General features: G+C 42.3%; 1 protein-coding gene across 5 annotated transcripts in view; it reads left to right on the top strand.

Annotated features, from left to right (window-relative positions):
• The window catches only part of ECPAS (Ecm29 proteasome adaptor and scaffold), a 62192-nt gene that overhangs the window by 8069 nt on the left and 31400 nt on the right, over nt 1–22723 (top strand). For 2 of the 5 annotated variants that reach the window (XM_084503925.1, XM_084503924.1), the window contains 13 exons: nt 3513–3539; nt 8785–8901; nt 11012–11130; nt 11772–11924; nt 15548–15716; nt 16161–16300; nt 18445–18526; nt 18783–18902; nt 19037–19122; nt 19410–19488; nt 20625–20674; nt 21234–21300; nt 21411–21533. In XM_084503925.1, coding sequence (XP_084360051.1) covers nt 3513–3539; nt 8785–8901; nt 11012–11130; nt 11772–11924; nt 15548–15716; nt 16161–16300; nt 18445–18526; nt 18783–18902; nt 19037–19122; nt 19410–19488; nt 20625–20674; nt 21234–21300; nt 21411–21533 — 1332 coding nt within the window. Of the gene's footprint in view, nt 1–3512; nt 3540–8782; nt 8902–11011; nt 11131–11771; nt 11925–15547; nt 15717–16160; nt 16301–18444; nt 18527–18782; nt 18903–19036; nt 19123–19409; nt 19489–20624; nt 20675–21233; nt 21301–21410; nt 21534–22723 lie in introns of those variants that run through there. The other 3 variants (XM_084503927.1, XM_084503926.1, XM_084503928.1) reach the window with 2 other exon arrangements.

The raw sequence follows: 22723 nt of genomic DNA, 5'->3' as shown, positions 1-22723 counted from the left end.
TTTGCGCAGGTCAATTTGTTCTTCCACATACAGGGAAATGGAAGGTCCTCTCCACATACGGTGCATGTTGTTTAAATTCTCCTTGTTTTGTGTTTCATCCTTTTGTAGATGTGTGTTGTGTTTGTTTTTTCAAGAAAAACACTAGTAAAAAATGAAATGTTGTATGAAAATGCAACACAGCAGCTAGGAAAGAGGTTGTGTTTTATGCCAAAATGCATGAATGTCTACTACAAAACTTTGCATGGACTTAATTGCACGGGTTTTTAAAAATAAGACCATCTGGTATTCATTCTTTTTACTCATGCAGTTTCATTCTTGGCTGTTTATTTTTAATCCCCAGCAAAAGGGTCATCATGGTAGCTGTGGCACACATCATATTTCTAGGAGTAGGTATTAACCCAGACATGATTTCTGGTGTGCTGGCTGAGGTAGTGGGTAAGTTTTGACTTGGGGACTGTGGTTTGTCCACATACCTCGTAACCAGGTTCTGGGTGGTGTAGCAGTCCATCTCTCTTTAAAGAAATGGCTGCTAGCTTTCACCTTTCCTTATAAAGGGAAACTTTTTTAATGAAAAATAATGCAATCAGTGATGTGCTGAATGACAGTAGTGAATAATCTTACTTGGGCTGCTCCTTCCAAAGCTTGCTCATGGAGCAAGGGGCCTCCCTGTTGCGGAGTGAACCCCGAAGCTCAGAGTGGTCCAGGCGTTGCCCTGCTCTTCTCCGTTGGTCTGAAGGTGCAAGTTTTGATCCTGGAGTGAGTTATTTAGAGCCTGGCATGTCTGGGCACTGCGTTTTTCCAGTTGTTTGTTCCAGCGAAGCCTGCTTCCTTTCCTCCTTTCTCCCTTTCATTTCAGCTTTCTCACCAGATGTTTTTCTCTGGAGTCCTCTGGACTGTATTAAAAGGTGGCCCTCAGTCTCTGACAGTCTTCCCCATCCGCGTGGTTCAGCAGCCTTGCAGTAGATGGACTATGCAGTAATTTTTATAAAACATTACAATTAGCTAATACAGAGGGTGCTGGAGCTTAGCAAGGCAGTATTTGCAGTCCTAAATTTTTAGGTGAGAGTGTAAACATGAGATTTTAGGAAGGAGAAGCCTTTGCAACAATCCTTTTTTCTTAAACAGCAGCTTTTAAGATGGGAATATAGCTTCTGTTTTTATGAAAACATCATCTCCCCTTTTACTTATTTCTTGCAGTTTCTTCTGAAAAACTTCACAGGTTATCCTTGTGTCAGTCAGCTTGTGAAAGGAGACGGTACAGGAGGTGTTTTTGTTGGATTTTTTTTTGTTGCATTTTCAGGTTCAGTTTGGGTTAGCAATGGCTAACCCTAGACTGGCAAAAGGCGCCTTGCCGTAAGATTGCCCTAGCAGTTAATTTTAGTTTGCCAGTGTTTTATTCAAAGTGCTCTCGTGCCATCTTTTTTTTTCTTTTTTTTTTTTTTTTTTTTTTTTCCCCTCCCCCTGTGGTATGTAGCAAAGCAAGTTAGACCTCTCGCTTCAATGCGTTTTTTTTATCGTAATAAATCCTGGTGGGCCCCCTGCTGAAAATCGCAGCCCTGCGGTTTTCACCGTCCCCCGGTGGGGGGCCATGAAAACGGGACGGGGAGGGGTTTTCGGCTCCGTGCTTAGGGATCCTGGCGATCCTTCTCTGCTGAAGGAGAGTTCTCCTGGGTCACCCTTTAATCCCGGCTTGTAGCAGATCAGATCAGTCCCTTTGGGCGGATGGTTTTCCTCCTTGGAGGATGTCTCGAGGACCCGCGGTCCCTTTGGAAGCGCCGGCTGGGGTCCCCCTTGCTGCCTGTGGGACGTGGCTGCCACGCATCGGGAGTGCCGGGCAGGCCTTTGCTTGGCTTCTGGCGTAGCTGTCAGGGGCAGCTGCGTGCCAGTGCTTAAAAATAGGGACTCCCCCGTTCTCCGTGCGAAGACAGATGGCCCTCAGGCCCTTGTGCCCTGAGCTGCTGACAGCAGGCTTCGGTCTCATCTGTTTTCCTTGAAGGGATCTTCTCCCAGCTCGCTGAGAAAAATGCTTCTTGCGATTATTGTCCCCCTCTGGATCTTGCAGAAGTTGCAAATTCTACCTCTTTGTCCAAGTCTGTTGTTTTTCTTTCCTTGTTCTAGCAGCAGGTCTCCTCCCCAGAGGAAAAATGAGTTTTGTTACAACACCCCAGCAGCTTCACAGAGTGATCTTTGGGAAACTTTGTGTTTTTAAGTTTCAGCAACATCTCCTGTGTTTTCACACTTGTGATCTTGTTCTGATGATCATGATGATGCTGTCTGATGAGGGGAAAAAAAAGGTTAACAATTTTTTTACAGACCACTAACTGATTCAGGCAGTATTTGTACAGGTTTCATAAGGCTGATTGATCCAGATTTTGTAGATCTGTGTGGGCTCAGCGTACGGGCCACAGGCAGAACGAGTGAACCTGTGGTCAGTATGCCCTATGAATTCTCCCTTCGGTGTCACTCTTGAGCAGGAGTCTCAAGCTCTTTAACAACTATTTTCACTTCACAGCTTGTTTTCTTCTGCTTTCAGGTACACAGCCTGCTAACTCATTCACAGCTGTGATGATGTGGCTTGTCCCAAGCTTTTTACCTGGTGCTTTGCCTAGACTTTTTTTTTTTTTTTAGCTGTATTATGTCTCGAGTCCTGTTTTTTACAGGTTAACATTTTTGTTTTTGTTTACTTAACATCTGCAGTGGGATCCCCTGTGGACAACCAGAACCCTAAGTTTAGCAAGAATACCAACAGGAATTGGACAAATCTTTTTTGCCCTCTAATTATCTAGCAGAGGTATTGAACGCCATGGTCCTGAATGCAGGTCCACAGCAAGTGCACTTTTAAAAAGTTTTGCAGCTCTCCAGCTGCACAACTTTTGCTGTCAAAGCAGAAAAGGGCAAGGAGTGACTTAGAGATGCTAACCTTTTCTTACCACCTTTGGATATGTTTCCGGATTTTATTTGAAACACAGCACGACAATGTCAGGGAGGTATGAGTTGCTTTTTGCCTTTGATAGGAGTGGTCTGTACGTGATTGTGGAGGCTCGTACTGGAAAGCCATTGGGCTGGTTTTGCTCAGTATTGGCCTGTTTTTTGGTCATTGCTCCTTGTCCGATGGCTGCACGCCACTGAAAAAGTGCCTGGCTCTGTCCATTTACCTCCTCTACTTTAGGTATTTATACCTTTGGTTTAAAAAAAAAGATACGTAACAGTTTTTGGTCAGCTAGTGTTTAAAAGTAGAAGGTGGATCTGTGCTGAGTATTGTATTGAATTCTGCATTGAGACAGAATTACTTGGAGAAACTGCGTGTGGCATCTCTTAGAGGCCCATAAGGGTATTTTTCAGAAAAAGTCCTTCTTACAGAAATTTTGAGTTTTCAACAGGTTTTCTCTCTCTTTTTCCTCTGCAGATCAACTTGAACGTGTGTTTCTTGCGTCTTGGCCATGCGGAGACAGATGAGCAGTTACAGAATATTATTTCCAAATTCCTACCCCCTGTTTCTCCTCAAGCTGTCCAGCACACAGGAAGGAGTGCGTAAAAAGGTAAGGGTGCGGTTTCACTGTGGTGGTATGTTGTGTCTTCATCATGCACAAGTAGGTATTTTTTGAATGGTGCTTTTACAGCTCTTGGATGTTCTCTGTGAAGAAAATTTACTCTCTCAGGAAAACGTTTGTCATGAGCGTGATAAGAAGAATGGGTTTTATTACAGCTCTCAGGGCTTAGAGAAGGCACTCATTGCCTGTATAAGCAGAGGACTGTTGGCAGATGTGTGGCTTTTTGCAGGACGTGTGGAGGCTGTATTTTGTTTTCCACGTGAAGCCAGCTAACTATGAGTTAGCCTGGGGACAGAGACTTACTGCCACAGAGGCAAACTGGCATGACTTCCAGGTGAGGGCTCTTTTTGTATCACATGTCTGGACACACAAACACTGCTTTTGTGTGCAAAAGACTGTGAAGAGTTGCGTATGGGTCTTGTTCACTAACCTGGTAACAGAAACTAAGAGTGAGGGACCAAATAGTTTTTTTAAGATGCAGTTTAATTTGTCTGAAAGAGTTTGGCTCCCTGCTACAGATGGCAGCTTTATTGCAGAGTTTTATTCAGGTGCACGTTAAATAACACCTGATAAATGGTTTGGGGCTTGTCTAGTTGCAGGGAATAGGACTAAGGAACAAACCAATTTTGGAGGCAGAGCTCAGTATGTTCCTAAGGAATTTGTTTTCCCTGCGTTAGGTTTACATGAGCCAACATCAAAGCACTGTTTTGAACTGAGGGGGTGCTGCCTAGGAGTAGTGGATGCAGTGAGGTGCAGCAGAAGAGCACTTTGGGATTGCACAAGCCTTACTATGTGATGGTTAGAGGAACCAAAGGTGGTGAAAGGGGTGGATCGAGGTGACTTAGGGAGAAGCAATTGTGGTAGAGTAGGGGAAAGAATGGATAAAAAGGGCCAGTGGCATGTAAGCAACTCACGGGTTGGTATGCTTGCCTGTCCTTGTCCTGCACCCGGTCAGCACAGTCTGTCCTGTCGTCTTGTTAAATTCCATTTCCAGCTCTTTTTCAGGGCGAGGGACTCTGTGTTGGGGGCAGGAGGAAGGTATCATGGTGCCAGCAGTCGGAGAGACTGTAGTCTCTAGGGATGAGACCACTGGAGAAGCTGGCTCTCAGAGCAATTAGGGGATTTCTTGGTCAGCTGCTGGAGAGGAGGAAGGATATGGGGGTCCCTTGGGTTGTGACCCGGATTTCCCTCTTTGTCTTGAAGAAATAGGGAAATGGTTGTACCTTCACTTGAACTCTGCAGTAAATCAGAACCTGCCAATAACTGGAACACAGATTTTACACAAAACGTGGTCCCAGCCATGATCACATGAAAGTGGATCCATAGACATAAAAACCATTCCACGATGCTGAAGGACAAATGTTCAGACTCAGAAGGAAGGTTTTTCTGAATACATGCTTTCGTGCTCTTAAAGCTGTGAAGAGAGACACCCAACTAACTAGTGATACTCCTCAGGGTATTTTTAAATGATATTTTTCATAGAATCACAGAACGGTTTGTGTCTTCTAGCTTTAACTTCCTTGTCATGGACAGAGATACTATTTTTTCCATTTATAATCTGGAAAGCATTGTCTTTTCTCTGGAACAATGTGAGATTCAGGAAAGAGGGAGGACTACTCCTTTGAAAATTAGATTTTGAGAGGTCTCTCAAAGTCACGCGTCATTCTTATGATGTAGGGTAGTTTTTGTGTTAGAAAGAATAATGAAATAAAACTTGTTTCCTCTTCCCCCTTTTATATACTTAAGCTATAGATTATTATCTGTATGACATGATGATGGTATCATAAGAACATGAGTGCTTTCTGGTATTTGTCAAATCCAGTCAATGACCCTGGATTCTGTTCTTGCCATTATCAGAGAAGGGAAGTTGACTCTCTCGGTATTCTGTTTCTGATATAAATTCAAAGTATAACAATAAATTGTATTTGTTTTTGATTTTTTTTGTTTGATTCTGTACATAGACATCAAAATATTTCATCAGTGATATGGAGAGAAGGGGAGAACACTTTTAGTTTTAAATTCTAATGAGCACTAACACTGAGTAACATGCAGATAAATCTGTTTAATCTGCACCTTGTCTTCTTCTGCTACTTATGTCAGAGCTAAGCTTTTCAATTTGGTACTTGCTCTTATTTTTCTACTAAGCTGGCGGAAAGTGTCTAAGAAGTCTGGTGTATTTTCAAATGCTCATGGCTTCTAAACACTAATACCTAGTTTTCTAATCATGCCTGGTGGACAGCAAAGAATGTGCCCATTACTCAACCCTGGCCTCAAAATCATGTTAAGGCAATGGAAGGAAGGCAAATACGGCTTTTTATGTGAACACTCCTTACATTGGAAAAGAAAGGCAAAAAAGTAGATGGGGTAGAGAAAAGAGAAGCACAAAATTTGTTCACCCAGTGACTGACTGTAGGCAAAGTGACAGAACTCTGCTGTCTCCTGTCAGGTATCTCTTGCAACTTTTGTAGCATTAATATTATGTATTGCTATTATCAAAGAGTCCTAGCATGATGCACAACAGAATCGTAGCCACTCTGGGCTGCCAGGGCAAGTCCGTATGTATATCAGGTGTTGCCCTGCCCCAGGTGCAGAATCCAGCGCTTGCTCTTGCTAGATGCCATGCAGTTGGTGATGCCCAGCTCTCTAGTTTGTCAAGGTCTCGCTGCAAGTCCTCGCTACCCTTAAGGGAGGCATCGGTTCCTCCTTATGTAGTGTTGCCTGCAAATTTATTTAGTATGCTTGTGAGTCCTGCATCCAAGTCATTTATGAAAACATAAAAGAGAACTCCCTAAAATGGGGCTTGCAGAGCCCCCCTGGTAGCTGGTCTCCAGCTTGATGTAACCCCATTTACTACATCCCTCTGAGCCCCATCTGTCGGCCAATTGTTCCCCCGTTGCATTATGTTCTTGTCTAGCTCTGTGCTGGACATTTTGTCCAGAAGGATGCTGTGCGAGGTAGTACTGAAAGCTTTGCTGAAATCCAACATCTACCGGCTTTCCTTAATTTAATTTATTATTTATTAATTTATTTTCAGTGAATAACAGAGCAGGATAGTGAGAACTAAAAGCAAAGTAAAAACACCTTTCCTCCCACCACCTTCTTCCCAGGCTCAGCTTCTGTTTCAATGCATCTAACTCCTGCCCCCAGCGATGCAGGTGGGTGAGCAGCAGGGGTTGTGGTCAATCCATAACATTTTCTCTGCTGCTGTTCAGGAACAGCTCGAGCATGCATCCTTCCCACAGGGTGCAGCTGGCTCTGCTCTGACATGGGGCAGCTGCTGGGCTCTGCTCACAGGGACCACCCCTGCAGCCCCCCTGCTGCCAAACCCTTGCCATGCAAACCCAGTCAGGTTCAATACAGCAGATGGATTGATTAGACTGTAGGTTTACTCTGAACCTCCAGGCTTTCTCCTCAACCTTACGCTGTTAGAATGGAAGGGGAAAAATAAAATTTCCTTTCCCTCCTGCTGCCTTAATACATTGATTGCTCTGTTTGGTTTTACCCCGTCCTTAATTTTGTGAATGTCATAGCAATACTATTTGTGTTATTTAATAATTTGAACTCCTTGTTCTCATCCATTTTCAGGTCTAGGATATAGTCTAGGTATGCGAATAAGCTCGCAATGCATGTGTCCTCCTAACCAATTTGATCTGAAAAGGTAATCTAATCCCTCTTCAAGCCACAGTTTGACAGGTGACCTAAGTTCAGCTCTAGGATGTCTTTTGCTGAAGCAGTTGCCTGCCCAGCGTCTGTCACACACACAGCTAATCCAGTGCAAGTTCACTCGTCTCCAAGAAGTTCTGGTGCACTGGCAGTGTTTGTGCCATTTTGGATAGTATCTCTCTGCGTGTTGCATGATGCCAACGTAAAAACATACAAAGCACTCGTGCTCAGAAGTGCAGGTATTTGATTCAGCTCAGATAAGTACTGCTGGTTGAGATCATCAGTGCACTGATTCAATGTTAATGATCAGAGAAGCAGGGCATGAGCTAAACCTTCACACATAACCAAATCCAACCCGTTATTTCTAACAACTGTCAAGGGCAATATGAACAGTTTCCTCAAACTTACAATGTCATGTGCATGCTTCTTTTCTTCTCAGTGTGTGCAGACAGTTTTATTCCCCTCTAAATTAAAGGGAATTTTTATCAATATCAAAGGTTGATAGCTTTCAGCTTTACTTTGTCAGCTTATCTCTGGCCTCATTCCCATTGCTTGTGGTCAGCCATGCAGTTCCTCTGGATTATATCTGGACATTATTTTGTTTGGTATCTAGTTGTGAAGTGGGTGCAAAGATGGTGTTTTAGATGACAGGCAGGTCAGAATGCATATCAATCTGATGTTTCCATCACCAGCTTCAGTGACAGCTATTTAGCTGCTTTTTTCACCATGCCTTTACTAAGGTCATGAGCCATCAACAGCTCAGGACAGCGTGCCCCTGGCTCCTTGACCTGAATTGCTTGAAGTCACCATGCCTCTGTGACTTTCTGGAACTGGCTGTCTGGTTTTACTGAAGCTGAGCTGACTCTGTTTTGTGCCACTGATATTTTTGGACCACCTTGCATGAGAGTCTGCTGGGGTTTATGTGGTAGGTGCAGGTGCTCTGTGTGATTTCTCTGAACCCATTGCTCCAGATACTGGAGATTACTGTAGTTTCTTAAGTTCCTCCATTCAGTTACAGCATCCAATTTAGAAGATTTACAAAGGACACTGCTCCTCCTGACTGAAGAATTACAGTCCTGTCTTACTCAGCACCAAACGTTAGTTTGCATACAGTTAATTGATAACTCATATGGATGGGTTTTGTGTGTTTGTTTTTGCTTTTTGTTCTGTGTTGTGAGTTGGTGTTACTCTGCAGCCAAAAGATAGATCTCAGACAGCAGCGATGCAAATTTCCAAGCCTGGCTCAATTTTGAGGGATAGCAGCTAAATGTGTAGAAAGAACTGGTCGTTTACAGTGATCACTTCCTATTCACCTTTCTACTTCGTGGTGATGTTGGCTGTGGCATGGTTTGAGCTGTTTGATGTGTTTGATAGTGACTTGAGACATGTCAGGGTGGCTTCAAGGTAGCACAGTTAATAGTGCACACCATTTTCCCAGAGACTAAATAATCAGGAAGCTCCATCCCAACTTGTGTGCAATATACCTTCCTACTGCACTGGGGATGTGTGGAGTCCAGTGTAGTAAAATCACTGGTGGTTCTTACAAGATTTCTTGTTTTCTTCCTCTCAGGTCATGGAGTTGCTCGTTCATCTGAATAAGCGAATCAAAAGTCGCCCAAAAATCCAGCTTCCAGTAGAGACGTTGCTGGTTCAATATCAAGATCCTTCTGCAGTGTCTTTTGTCACTGTAAGTATTTGTTCTTATCAGAATAGTTGCCAATTTACTTGTAACAAGCAGAATATTCTTTAAAATTCCTGTTTTATTTCTGTCAGTTCTCTTAACAGGTGTCTATCTGTAATGAGGTTGATGTTTTTTAAGCAATTCTTTTAAACTAAACTTTATAGTCTGGTGTGGGTGAAAATTATGTTCATAAAACAGCTACTCTGTTGACTTTGTTAAAATACTGGTAATCACTCTTGATCTTTCATGAATCCATGACATGTCACTGCTTGTGTTATAGAAGGCCTATTGTTGAGGCCTTACTTTGCAAGCCACTGCCAATCCTTCTTGACATGTGCAGGATCAGCATCTTGATTAAAGTATCTGCATTTCTCTGAACACGAGAACACATTTTTGTGTGTTTTTAGGGTCAGGACATTAGCTGAGCAAGAGAAGATGAAAATATTTTGTTGATTAGGTGTCGTTCAATGACACCTGATTAGGTAAAGCAAAAATAGCTTTAAAATGTTATGTTGTACTAATGAAGATAACTTTCATTTCAGTTGTGGTAGATCTATTGCAAATCCTCACCATGAAAAAGCAATAAAATCAGAGGGAAACTTTTTGTCCATCTTACCTGGTTACCAATTCATATGCAGTATAAAAGGAAAATGTGATGCCTCAGAAACAGAAGGAAAAATATTGCAACTTTTAAACTGCAGTCATGTAGAAGTACTCTGAGATTGTCTGTAAGCAAGTAGGATTATCCAGAGTTCTCCTTTTGGGAGTGACTGAGGGCTTCTAGTCTGCCTGTGTTCTGTAGAGCAGTAGAAGAACCATCTTGTTTGAAGACAAATGTGACATAAACTGTGCTTTTTGGCAGCACACATGAAAAATCTGTGTTCACTGATATATCTGCGTGATACATATTGTTCCATGCAGTGAATTAGTGGGCTTCATAAAATTTTACTAAGTCCCATCTACAGAGAAGCGTAATTCTTCCACCTTCAACACCGTGTAGGTCTGTTTCGTTGTCTGAAGCTTTTCCTGCTGTGAATTGCAGCTTGTACTTGGTTGCCAAATAACTGCCACCAAGGGAGGCGCACAGCTGAGGCCTGCACTGCTTTGGACTGTGGTGGTGTACTGTGGCTGCCAGCCTGCTCCCTGCATGTCCACGTCCCCAGCCTCCTCCTCCTTACTCCACCTTTTAACAAGCTGAACTCAGTATTCATTTTGATCACAGAGTGGTACTTGTCATCAGCAGATGATGTCTGGATCATAACTAGGGCTCACATTTTGTCAGGGCAAGCCAGAGAAAAAGAACTTGCACAATCACCAGCACCATGCTGTAATTATCTTTTGTTAATGTGTTTTTTCTCAATTAATCTTTGTTCAGAGGAACTATCAGAATGAACTAAACACTAGAAGAGTCTCTTTTGTCTTCAGCTCTTCATCTTCAATAGCTTTTAACCTCTTAGTAGTACTTAAAAAAAAAAGTATCTTTTTTTTTTTTTTTTACTAAATTTGCATACTTATTTCAACCAGGTCATTTGAATACATAATCTCTGCAGTTCTGAGCTGTATTTGAATCAATGTGCTAGCAATTAAAGATAGCCTAATACTCAGTACTGCTCTGCTGTCCTGTCATAAGACTCTATTTGGATTGCATTCACAGTTTTTAAATATGGTGATATTTTTATTACAACATATTTTTAATTTTTATATATAAAATATTTTATTTTTATTACACGTTTCAAGAGAAAACTTGCTATGTTGGTGACTCTATTTATTTAATAACGCCTACTTTTTTTATTATATGTAAGTAAGTGAAAACATTGCATTTTATTTCCTTGAAGCTATGGCTTGGGTAAAGCTGCTTTTGGTGAAACAGACAGTGAGTAGGAGAAGCTAGAGAGGGATTTTTGCGTTGTTATTCTTCAACCCTTTGTCAGCAAGTCTTGCTGAACTTCCCCTTTAAAAGCTGTCAATCCAGTGAGCCTTGGAATTAAAAAAAATTGGTCTTACAAAACGTAGTTTGTTTCCAACAGCCATTTATATAACAGCATACAAGAAGAATTTAAAGCATGTATATTTCATTCGTTCTATTCCAATACTGTGTGCTTTTTCTACTCCTTAGAATTTTACCATAATTTATGTTAAGATGGGATACCCCCGTTTGCCTGTGGAAAGACAATGTGAATTGGCTCCAACTCTTCTCACTGCAATGGAAGGGAAACCTCAACCACAGCAAGATAGGTATGAATACGCATTTTTGGAGTATATTCTATTTGTGTCATTTAGTAAAATCATTTGAATCATTTCCTGATTTTTTTTTTTTCCTGTGGTGATAACATCACCACAGGAGTGGTGAGCTGCTGTATACTAAGCACTTGTAGAAAAATATGATCCTGCAGCTTACCTACACTGAGATGTTTCCATCAGGATGTTGCTGGAAATTGTCATTAAAATCATGTCTTCATTTTTTCTACAGCACTGTGACAGTATAGAGGTATTTTTAAAATGATCTTATTGTACAGAAAGGTCTTGCAGTAAAATCTTGCTTCTGTTCTTGAGATCAGTGTAAAAAAATGTTTTCTTTGGGAACATGGTTTTTCCCTATCCAAAAATCAAGTACATAGGCAAAGAGGCTCTTGGAAAAATTGTCTGTAGTGGTGTATAATAAACACATTGTCTGTGTAGGTGCTTTATCTTCTGTCTTCCATTGCTAAGTACATTGGGTCTCAAATAGAGGCTGCTGGATTGTGAATCATTGAAAGTTCTGTTAAGTACTTTTTGCTGTTAAGGATCAGGTATGTTTGTAAAGATTTCTCTCTTTAATGTTAAGAACAAACAGATGTGTTTTTTTAATGGTTGCAGTAAATGTAATTGTTTTTCAGCCTAATGCATCTTCTAATACCAACCCTTTTTCACATGAAATACCCTGCTGAACCACTGAAAGCAGCAGCTTCTCCATTTAATCTTGCTGAAAAACCAAAGACTGTACAGCTGCTTTTGGACTTTATGTTGGATGTTCTTCTTATGCCTTATGGGTAAGTACAAGTTAAATACCAGTCTTATCTGGTAATCCTGTGTTCTTGATGTGTAAAACATCACAAACCACACCCATGGAAGCTCATTCAAAGTATGCTGTTATTTCCTACCTCAAATGCAGTCAGTTACATGTTATAGTAGGGTCCTAATTGTACGAATGGGATCAATACATTCTTTAACAAAACATCTATTTTCTACTTAATCAGGTGTTAATGTTGTCCTCTCCTTGACCTCTTTTGAGATCAAAGGGAAGCTATGAGACACGTGGGCTATCTTTTAAGCAACCCAACATGTAAAACAGAAAGCAAATCAAAATGTGTGCTTACACTTGTGCAGTTGAATTTGAGGCTTGACCCTCCAATGCCATAAGTAAGCATAATCTCTGAATATTTGTACTTCTCAGTTGTCAAACCTTTCTCTTGCATCTGTCTTTGGATGAAGAGTATTTTAACTGTGATGGCGTTGTCTTGGTGTGAGCACTGTTTCTGAAAGCAAGAATGATTTACGGAGCAACTTGAATTTACTGATCATTGCTTGTTAGGAATCTTCTGGTGTCTAAAAGCAGTTCTTTCTCTGAATCTATTTTCTGTACATTTTTTTTAATGTCTTCTTGGGAAACTTGAAGGAAAAGTAGAAATAATTTTATCACTAGAATATATTTCTTCCTCTAATAGTTCATTGATTGCAGTAGGATTTTTTGAGCACCTTACTCAAGTGGATTAACCTAAAAAACAATTACTTTTAAAATAATGAGCACCAGGTGTTTCTCTACATAGTTCTGTTGGAAGCCGTGCTCCTGTCAGATGTTTTGGGGGCCGTGTCCTTACCATTTGGGTGTTGTGGTTTATAGTTTAAAACACCCAACCTACCCCTGTGTTCACAGCTCATATCTGTCGGTTGCATTTTATTACCTGCCTAGGTGAATGCTGCCAGCTTCACCCCAACGCTACTGTGGCTGTAGCTTCAGGAGGTGAAGTCCTCTGGCATTTCAATGAGACTCCAGTTCCTTATGTGCTTTTGTACACTGGCAGAGCATGACAACTAGTTTTGAAATACCAGAGGGCAGGGGGAAAAGAGTAGTGGTCTGTACTTTTTTAGCTTTGTTTTCTTTCCAGAAGGTGCACAGAGTGTGTTTTCATCTCACCTGTGGCACTGGTTGACTCTCTCTTCAAGTCTTGCTCCCTGGGGTGAGACTTTATTGCTGTTGATAGCGAAGTTATGCCTGGTAGATCTTGCTCAGTCATTGCCTGGTTGTGAATGAGCCTTGCCAGTCTGCATGCAGTAAAACAACCAGAAAGCCTAACTTTAGGGCTTAAAGCTCGAAATCAAGTAAGTGTTTAAAGTTTTGGCTAATCAAGCATTAATCTTGGAGACGTGGGATGAACAGCTATTCTCATTGTTGAGACTGCTTACTTCCTTTTGTTCTCTGTGTGCTGAATGCGGAACAGAGAATGGCTGGCTGGAGCAAAACAGTTCTTCAGAGAATCATAGAATGGCTCAGGGCTGGAATCAGCCTAACAGATCACCCAGTTCCAACCCCTGCCATAGGCAGGGATGCCACGCACTAGATCAGTTTTCTCAGGACGCCATCCAGGCTGACCTTGAGCACCTCCAGGGATGGGGCATCCACAGCTTCTCTGGGCACCCTTTGCAGTGCCTCAGCATCCTCTGACTGAAGAATTTCCTCCTAACATCTAATCTAAATCTCCTTTCTCTTAGTTTAAACCCCGTTTTCCATTTGTTACCTGCCCAAGCAAGAAGCTGGTCTCCATCTCTTTGGATAATCTCCCTTTAGGTATTGAAAGGCTGCAATGAGGACACTCTAGAGACTTCTTTTCTGTAGGCTGAACACCCCCAGCTCTCTCAGCCTGTCTTTGTAGAAGAGGAGCTCCAGCCCTCTGATCATCTTTGTGCCCTCCTCTGGGCCTGCCCCAACAGCCCCACACCCTTCTGGTGCTGGGGGCCCCAGAGGAGGACGCAGCACTCCAGGTGGGGCCTCCCCAGGGCAGAGCAGAGGGGCACAATCCCCTCCCTCCTTCCCCTGCTGCCCACCCCTCTGTTGGTGCAGCCCAGGACGCAGTCGGCCTTCTGGCTGCAGGCACCCACTGCTGGCTCGTGTCGAGCCTTTTGGCCACCAGAGCCCCCAAGCCCTTCCCTGCAGGGCTGCTCTCCAGGAGCTCTTCTCCCAGTCTGTGCTCATGGCTGGCATTGCCCCGGCCCAGGTGCAGCCCCTGGCACTGGGACTTGTTGAACCTCATTAGGTTCACGTGGGCCCACTTCTCCAGCCTGTCCAGGTCCCTCTGGATGGCATCCCTTCCTTCTGGTGTCACCTGCAAACTTGATGAGGGTGCACCCGATTCTTCTGTCTATGTTGTTTATAAAGATCACAGAACTGTAGGGGTTGGAAGGGACCTGGAGAAATCATCAGGTCCAACCCCCCTGCCAAAGCAGGTTCCCTAGAGCAGGCTGCCCAGGGAGGCGTCCAGATGGGCCTCGAATATCTCCAGAGAAGGAGACTCCACAACCTCCCTGGGCAGCCTGTCCCAGTGCTCCGTCACCCACCCCCTTAAGAGGTTCTTTGGCATGCTGGTGCGGAACTGCCTGGGCTCCATCTTGTGGCCATTGCCCCTTGTCCTGTCCCCACAAACCACTGAAAAGAGGTTGGCCAAATCCCTCTGTCTCCCACAAAAGGTATTAAAGAGTAAAAAGATACTAAACAGTACTGGTCCCAAGACAGACCCCTAAGGGACACTGCTTGTCACCAGCCACAAGACAGAGCCATTCACCACCGATCTCTGGGTGCGGCCATCCTTCCAATTCTTTATTCGTTGAATGCTTCACCCTTCAAGTCCATATCCCTCCAATTTGGAGATCAGGATGTCATGCAAGACAGTGTCAAAGGCCTTACAGAAGTCTAGGTAGGTTTGTCTCTTCTAAAATTATGATCCCTTGTTGCACTGAGTGAGCTTCCAAACATACAGGGCGAGGTAGAGTAGCTTTTGGAGGGTACATATGTACACTCAGGGTGGCTAGACTTGCCAGCCTACAAAAAGACTGTAAATTTAATCTTTATTGTTTTGTTTTCTTTCCCTGCCCAGCACTGAAACTGCTGTTTTCAAGATATTTTTGTTTTTTTTTTATTTTTTGATATCAGGGATTGCTTCCTGGCGCTTTGTGTTGAATATGGTTCACTATTTCCCTTATTAGGCTTGAAGTCTTTCTTAGAAATCATACAAATGTTGCTAAAGCTTTTAATATAACCTTGTCACGTCTAGTGTTAGCTATGTATTGAGTTTTAATATAGCAGAGAACAGTCTTTTTGGTTTGTAACATGAGATAACTCTTTTCAGAAACACCAGTGGATCCTTCCTTTTCTTAACCAAGGGGTTTTGCAGTTGCTTTTTTTTTTTTTTTTTTCCAAATAGCTACAGTGAGACAGCTACAGCTCTTGTGGAATATGCTGGGGTAACTGGAAGCTGAGTCTCAAATGAATAAAATTCTGTCTTATGTCAGAGTCATGGGATTAATTGAAGTATACAGGTTTTGTGTATTACAACATACAGTCCAACTGGCAGTGTGGAGTGGTAAAGCCTCTAATGAAACTCAATTTCCATCTGTTTAGGTACGTACTGAATGAATCTCAGAGTCGGCAAAACATGCCCACAGCACAGGGCTCTTCGTCAAGTACCGTGGGAGGTCCAGGAATCCCTCAGCCGCCTCCGGGGATGAGCTTTTATGCAGCCAAGAGGGTAATTGGGGATAGCCCATGGACACCAGAGCTGTTGGAGCAGGTATTTGCACTGACGGGCTGATCTCAGGGGACTGGGGGTGGTAGCAAGGATGGCTGCAAACAGAGGAAGGGAAGGCTAGAGGGAAAATGTGCAGCTCATTCTGGCCAGGACTTTAGCTGCCTGAGGGAATGCCTTGGAGGACTTGGGCACGATGCCTCAAAGAAATTCCCGACAGTGAGGTGGGGGTGAGAGGTGCCTCCCTCACCCTGCTGGCAGCTCTCTGAGCTGGGTAGGAAGCAGACACATCCGCAGCCACCTCTTGCATCTTCCTCCAGGAGATAGCGAGGCTGCAAAACTATCCAGTGTTGGTGAAACTGCCCCTTGCAGCCAAGAAGCAGCAGAGTATTCCTGGTCAGTATGCCAGTACTCTGCTGCAAGTGGCTGCTTCAAAAGGAGACAATTCTTGTCAGTAATACTGCCTTTACTTTCCACATTGTTGAATAGTGCAAGCTGGGGATAGTGAAGTTCATCGAAGCGGAGCAGGTGCCAGAACTTGAAGCTGTTGTGCACCTGGTTGTAGCCTCCAGTGACACAAGGCACAGTGTTGCCACTGCAGCTGACCTTGAACTGAAGAGCAAACAAAGGTACAAATTTGGGTTTTGAGAAAAGATGATGCTAGTGTTTCTAACGATGCTCACTGCTGCTCACGTAGTGCTCCAGAGAGACTGTGCTGTGAAGGGAAGCCTGATACAGCCCCTCACATATCTGCCACGGGGCTGGGTTTTGGAACAGTGCTTGTAGCCTCACAGCTGGAAAAATCACCAGGCTCTGGAGCTGAAATTGTAACCATTTGCAGTCATCTTTGCTATTGCTTTTGAGCCATTTTGTTGCTTTTCAATTTCCACATTGTCCGGCGTGGATATATAAAGCCTTGCTGTGTGATTCACAGCAGGCAACTCAGAATCATACAATCACAGAATTGAAAATACATACTTTCATTTAATTTAGCTAGGAAGTAAAGGCAGCGTAATTGTGAGGCGGACCGTAGTCTAGAAAGCTTGGCAGCTGCTGGTGTCTGCATTATAAAAGCTCTTTGCTTGTCTGCAGCCCAGCTTTCATGATCTAACGATAATATTCTCTCTTTAACTCTTTATGAAGCCAGAGTAATTGCTGTTAGTACTGTTTGCTGAGTCATTGACCATGTGAAGTTTGTTGGCTCACGTTAGAAGATTAGGAGATAGGCCTGTCCGTGGAATATGTGGGTGGCTTCTGTATTACTAGAAGTCCAGGGCTACTTAACTTGGAGTCAGATATGTAATGTGAAACCTTCTCCATTCAAGTCTCTTCACGTGTCTCAATTGTGGCGGAAGGGGTGGTTCTACCAAGTGAGCACAGTCTGGTGAAGGAAGGCAGTCTGTCCTTTACTGCTGGTCTCATCTTTCCCTTTGTTTTGGTGTTCTGGACTTGGAGAGCAAAATACATGTTTGGACAAAATGCACGTTAATGCGAAATGTTAAATGTCTTTTATAAGAAATACATTGTACTTAAAAGGTCACTTTTGTGAAATCAGTTTCTTTAATGAAAGAATGAGATGGTTCTGTATCCCCCCAGTTCTTTGAAACATGCATGCTTACATTTTTGTATTCCACGTTTTTTGTATGTCTGTGTGTTCAAAACAGTCTCTCCAATAGTTGGCATCAAATAATTTGAGACATTCAGTGAAAAGTCTCAATCCTGAGATTCAGACACCATGAGGTTTGAAAGGACAGTGTTCTGAATTGCTAGCTGTTTTGTTCTGCATGTACAATGGATTTAGTCTTAATCAATTTTTGTCCCTAAATAGACTTCCACTGGTAGATTCATGGTGGATGAAAAACTGAACGTGAGCTAGCAGTGCATGCTTGCAGCCCAGAAAGCCTGTGGTGTCCTGGGCTGCAGGAAAAGAAGCATGGCCAGCAGTTCAAGGCAGGTGATTCTCCCTCAAGGGAGAGAGGAGGCACCAGGGAGATGTCATTGCAGACTTTCAGTACTTTAGTGGTGCCTACAGGAAAGATAGGGAGGGAACTTAGTGATAGGAAAATGGTCAATGGCTTTAAACTGAAAGAGCGTAGGTTTAGATTTGATACAGGGAAGAAATTCTTTACTCAAAGGGAGGTGAGGCCCTGGCACAGGCTGCCCAGAGAAGCTGTGGATGCCCCATCCCTGGAAGTGCTCAAGGCCAGGCTGGATGGGGCTTTGGACAATCTGGTCCAGTGGGAAGTGTCCCTGCCCGTGGCAGGGGGTTGGAACTGGGTGGGCTTTGAGGTCCTTTCCAACCCAAACCATTCTGTGATTCTATGGCAGTGGCTATTGTGTGTAAACAGGTTTGTCTGAGAGACCAAAATGAAATAGTCCTAGAAGTATAAATATCCTATTCTCCAGTGAAATACCAAAGCACTGCAGTTGAAGAATATGGAGACATTTGTTCAAAAACAGCCATTCTGTTTTCAGTCAGTAGTCTGCGATAGTTTGTCTTGTTTTGATGGGAGAGCAGTGAGGGTGTAGATTTCTCATGAGTTATTTGGAATAAAATTGTTGCAATGTGTAGGTGAGATCTGTAATCACTGCACATTCCTCCTGATAACATGTGGTTGTGGGAGTAGGTAGTGATTAGAAGTCAAATCAGATCTAATAATACTTAAGTAAGAATATGAATAAGATGCAAAATGCTGTAAAATATGTATGTTTCAAAAAGTAACCAAAGGTCAGAATCATAATGGGTTGGTGATCAGTGTGTGTTTTTCTTTAGCTTAATTGACTGGAACAATCCTGCTATCATCAACAAAATGTATAAAGTGTATCTTGGGGATATACCGTTGAAAACCAAGGAGGTAAGATTACTTTCTGACTTGCATACATGTGTAATTTTTGAAACTGTATTTTGAGCTGCCTTATCTGTTTGTTGATCTAGGCAAATATATTTCTTAAATCTATCACTTCCTTTGATCTCTGCTTTCAGTGAACACTTTTGCCATTGAGTATTTTTTCTCTCTGTCCCAGTGCATTCTGTTTTGCAAAACGTAATTTAGTAAAGTTAGTACTGCTATGCAAAGATGCACTGCATTGTCTTAACTCTCTTTCTGACAGGGATCTGTTCTGAAACCAGAAATGAAACGAGAGTCAGTCAGCACCCGTGTTAAATTAAAGATTGTTCCTCATCTTCTGCGATCCAGGCAAGCTGCAGAAACATTCCCAGCTAACATTCAGGTAACACATACATTCCTAAACTGCACTTCCTAATGAGTTTGGTCACGATGGTGCTTGAAAAAGAAGGGGAGTTAGAGAACCTCTGAATGTGAGGCCAGACACTCTCTGATCTGCTCTTTATTCTGTTTTGCCAGGTGGTTTACGATGGACTCTTTGGTGCAAACACAAATGCAAAACTGAGAAGTCTGTCCTTGCAGTTTGTGCATCATATTTGTATCATGTAAGTAATCAAGAGTGAGCACAGTGTTTCAGCTATATAGATACAAGCCACCCTATTTATTCAATATATAAGTGAACTAAGGACAAAAAATACTACTATAACTGCCAGAAGGTAGTTTTTCTCCCTTAATCTTGAAAATAACTGGGGAGGGGGGTTGTGCTTGTACTTGCACGTGTTAAGCTGTAGTTTCTCAGTTTAGCAAAGATGAAAAGAGAAGTGATACTGACGGAGTATATTTTTAAGGGATGGAAGCATTAAGTGCTCTTTGTTGGTGTTTCTAATTCCAGTTGCCCAGAAAGTAAAATAAAGCCGTTAGGCCCAATGCTACTGAATGGACTTACAAAGCTGATCAATGAATACAAAGAGGTAAGCTGAAAGGTTCTTTGCATAAAGAACTGTAATTTTTCACATAAAACAAGGAAAAGACAAATGTGTTTATGATGGGAACTGATAAATCTCTTTACCTGCAGTTTGCTGAGGTGACTGTCCAAGGATATTTTCTAAGATTTTTTTTTTTTTTTGGAAGAGAAGAAAACAGTGTTTTAACAGGCTGTTACACAGAAAATATATTCTGTGTGTATAACAGGTCTGGTTAAGTGCTTGGTCAGTAGCTGCAAAGTCTCAGGAAATAATACCACTGGTAACCTAAAGAATGAAGCAAGAGTAGCACCCGCCTGCTATTCCTCATTACTTTGGAGTGCACAGAGGCCTCAGCTCCATGCATGCACCCCTTTGTGCTAGACACATACAACATTGAACTGCTGGTAACATGTTCCTTCCTGTTATCCAGTGACAGTATTGCTATGGAAAGGGTGTTACAAACAGAATTGCAAATGCCAGTCTGGCCCAGAGAGTATTTGATCCTTCCAGTGCAATTTCAGAAGGCGGATTCCCCAAGATATTCCCTCGCATATCTTACGCAGAGCTGATTTTGCAGACCTTCTCTTGTGCATCTTTGGTCCTTTTGCTGGTACATTTGAACCACTAGATGTGACCTTTTGGCCCGAGCTGGAGCTTGGAGGTGTGAGCCTCCTCTGGTATTGTGAAAGGCATGAAAAAGAAGTGTTCAGGAGGGAGTCAGTCCATATTCAGATGTGTCATTGGTCATTTGCCAGATCCATTGCACAAACAGCTTCCTTTTTATAAAGGTGGTACTCAGGGTCAGTGAAACGTCTCTGTCTCACTTAGCTACTGCTTTTTACATTTGCCAAATCTTCTTAGCTGCTCCCCTGTAAATAACATATAATTTAATTGAGACCAGAAGGGAGACTTACATTTTGTCACTGCTTGTAATTTTCTGATTCTTTTGGAAAAGCATGCACCCTCTGTTCCTATCTGATGCTTTTATTCTTGGGTATGGTTATGTTCCAGGATTCTTTGTCCATGAAAGCCTATTTGAGCACTTTGGAGAAAAGATGTAAAATGAATGTTTAATTATAACGGATAGATAAGTTTTTATATAGTCCTGTTTTTGCTGAATTATATTTGTTTTATCATTTAAGGATTCAAAATTGCTGTCAATGGCTTATTCAGCAGTTGGAAAACTCTCCAGGTAACAGAAACGCCATTTAAGTAACGGGTCATTGAATAGTTTTTTCCAGAGTAATCTGTTTGCTTTTATCAGCAGCAAACCTTGCATCTCCTGCAAGTTTTGCAATGGGGTGTACAGTGCAGAGATAAGCATTCTTGTAACATCTCTGGGGATGTAAAATGAACTATTCATTTGGCTAATAGCTTTGCTAGCAGTGATTAATGACAGGTCTTGAATTATGCATAAAATTTAAAAAATGGTTCCACTTTGTGGATTGCCAGAAGCATAAATTTAAGAGATGTTCAGTAAAGGTTAGGGGGCACGTACCTAGACAAGTGGTATGTTCAGTGGTTTGCTGGTGATCTGATTTCTTGTCCTGAGAATATCTTAGTCTCCAAACTGTGTTGAGGGGTGTTCTGCTATGTGGTGGAAACAGATAAGATAGAGCAGACTTTGTGTTGGCTCTTTTTGTTTGACAGTTAAAATGTGAGGTGAGGGGAAAACCAATGAAAAGTAAAACATCACAATTAAAAAATAAAAAAATAAAAAAATGTTCATGAACAAAACTATCTTGTTTCAGCCGAATGCCTCAGCTCTTTACCAAGGATATAGCGTTGGTACAGCAGTTTTTTGAAGCTTTATGTAAGGTGGGTGCTGATGGGGTTTTGGGAAATCATTAATATTTTGCACTGGCTTTGCTTAGTACTTGTCACTGTGCACTTTAAAGTGACAGAAAACTCTTACTTTTGTACGACAGGAAGATGCTGATACAAGGCTTGCCATTCAGGAGGCTTTGTCTATGATGGTTGGAGCATACAGTAACTTGGAAGGAGCCCAGCGTACTCTGATGGAAGCTCTTGTAGCTTCTTATCTGATAAAGGTATTTTCACTGAAGTCAAAATTAGGTATCTTAAAAGAAGATGGACTGTGCTCTTAGTCATATGGTGTGAGTTTTTGGGGAGTGTGTGTGGTGCCAGGAGTTGGACTCGTTCCTTATGGGTCCCTTGCAACTTGGGATATTCTATGATTCCAAGAGCTCTTCAATCTTCTCTTCCTTGGCACTTATTATTGTATTCTTTTGGACCATGTCTCTCTCTTACTGCTGTTAGACATTACCTGGGAGAAGGGGATGTGTACTCAGATGAAATATTTTTAATATGGTGCAGTGACTGGAGAAAAGATGATAATGCAGTTTTTTTGTTTGTGTTTTATTTCACAAAGAAACAAATTTTCTACAGTTGCGCTGTGTATCTCCCGTAGTCTTATCCTAAGGAAACTTGAGAAGTAGGTACTTCAGGTACAGCCCCATCTGAAGTGCTTTAAGAAAGCAGTAATTTGGTAGAAAGGATCACTAACTGAGAAGTAGCGATACCAGTGGTTTTATGATTTCTACAATAAATAAGGCACCTGAGAGCCTGCCCAGGAGCTCAGCCTTGGGACACTAATCCAGAAGAAACCAGGATTTACTGAGTATCTCACTTTTGTTCAGGATTCCCCAGAGGTCTGGGCCTTGGTTTTCAGAATGGGAGGCTTTTGTGTTCTACATGTTTGCATGGGTACGTAGGGTTACTGCAGAGGTACTGGTATTTCTGGTGGCTGCACTAATAGCTGTGTAAGAGACTATTTTCATGGTGATGACTCCTGCCTGTGTGCTCTAGTGATCTAGGACTCCAGGCAATACCATTTTAAGACTAACTGAAGCTGCCAGAGAGAATGACCTCCCTGAGTTAATATTTCTGGTTGTGCTGCTCCTAACCACAGTTTTGTTTCATGTATGTCATTCTTAATTTCAAAGCTGCTTTAGTGGGACAGTTCAGATGTGTAAGAATTAGTGATAACTCCAATTTCTAATTCTCCAGATTGTGCATGTATTTAATTTAGCATTTAATTCTCCAGTTGGGTATATATGAGAAGCTACCTTTTCTTTTCACCATTTCCTGCCCTTTGAAGAGTTAGCAAAAACAGTGTCTCAAAATGTACAAACTCTATGAGTTATGCTGGTACAGAAGGACAAAACAGATGACTGATGAGTGAAGGTTACTAGAATGTTCATGTAAAACTCAGCTGTAT

This window comes from Aythya ferina, assembly GCF_964211825.1.
Source record: "Aythya ferina genome assembly, chromosome: Z".
Classification (NCBI taxonomy): Eukaryota; Metazoa; Chordata; class Aves; order Anseriformes; family Anatidae; genus Aythya; species Aythya ferina.
This window is presented reverse-complemented; position numbering and strand designations above follow the sequence as displayed.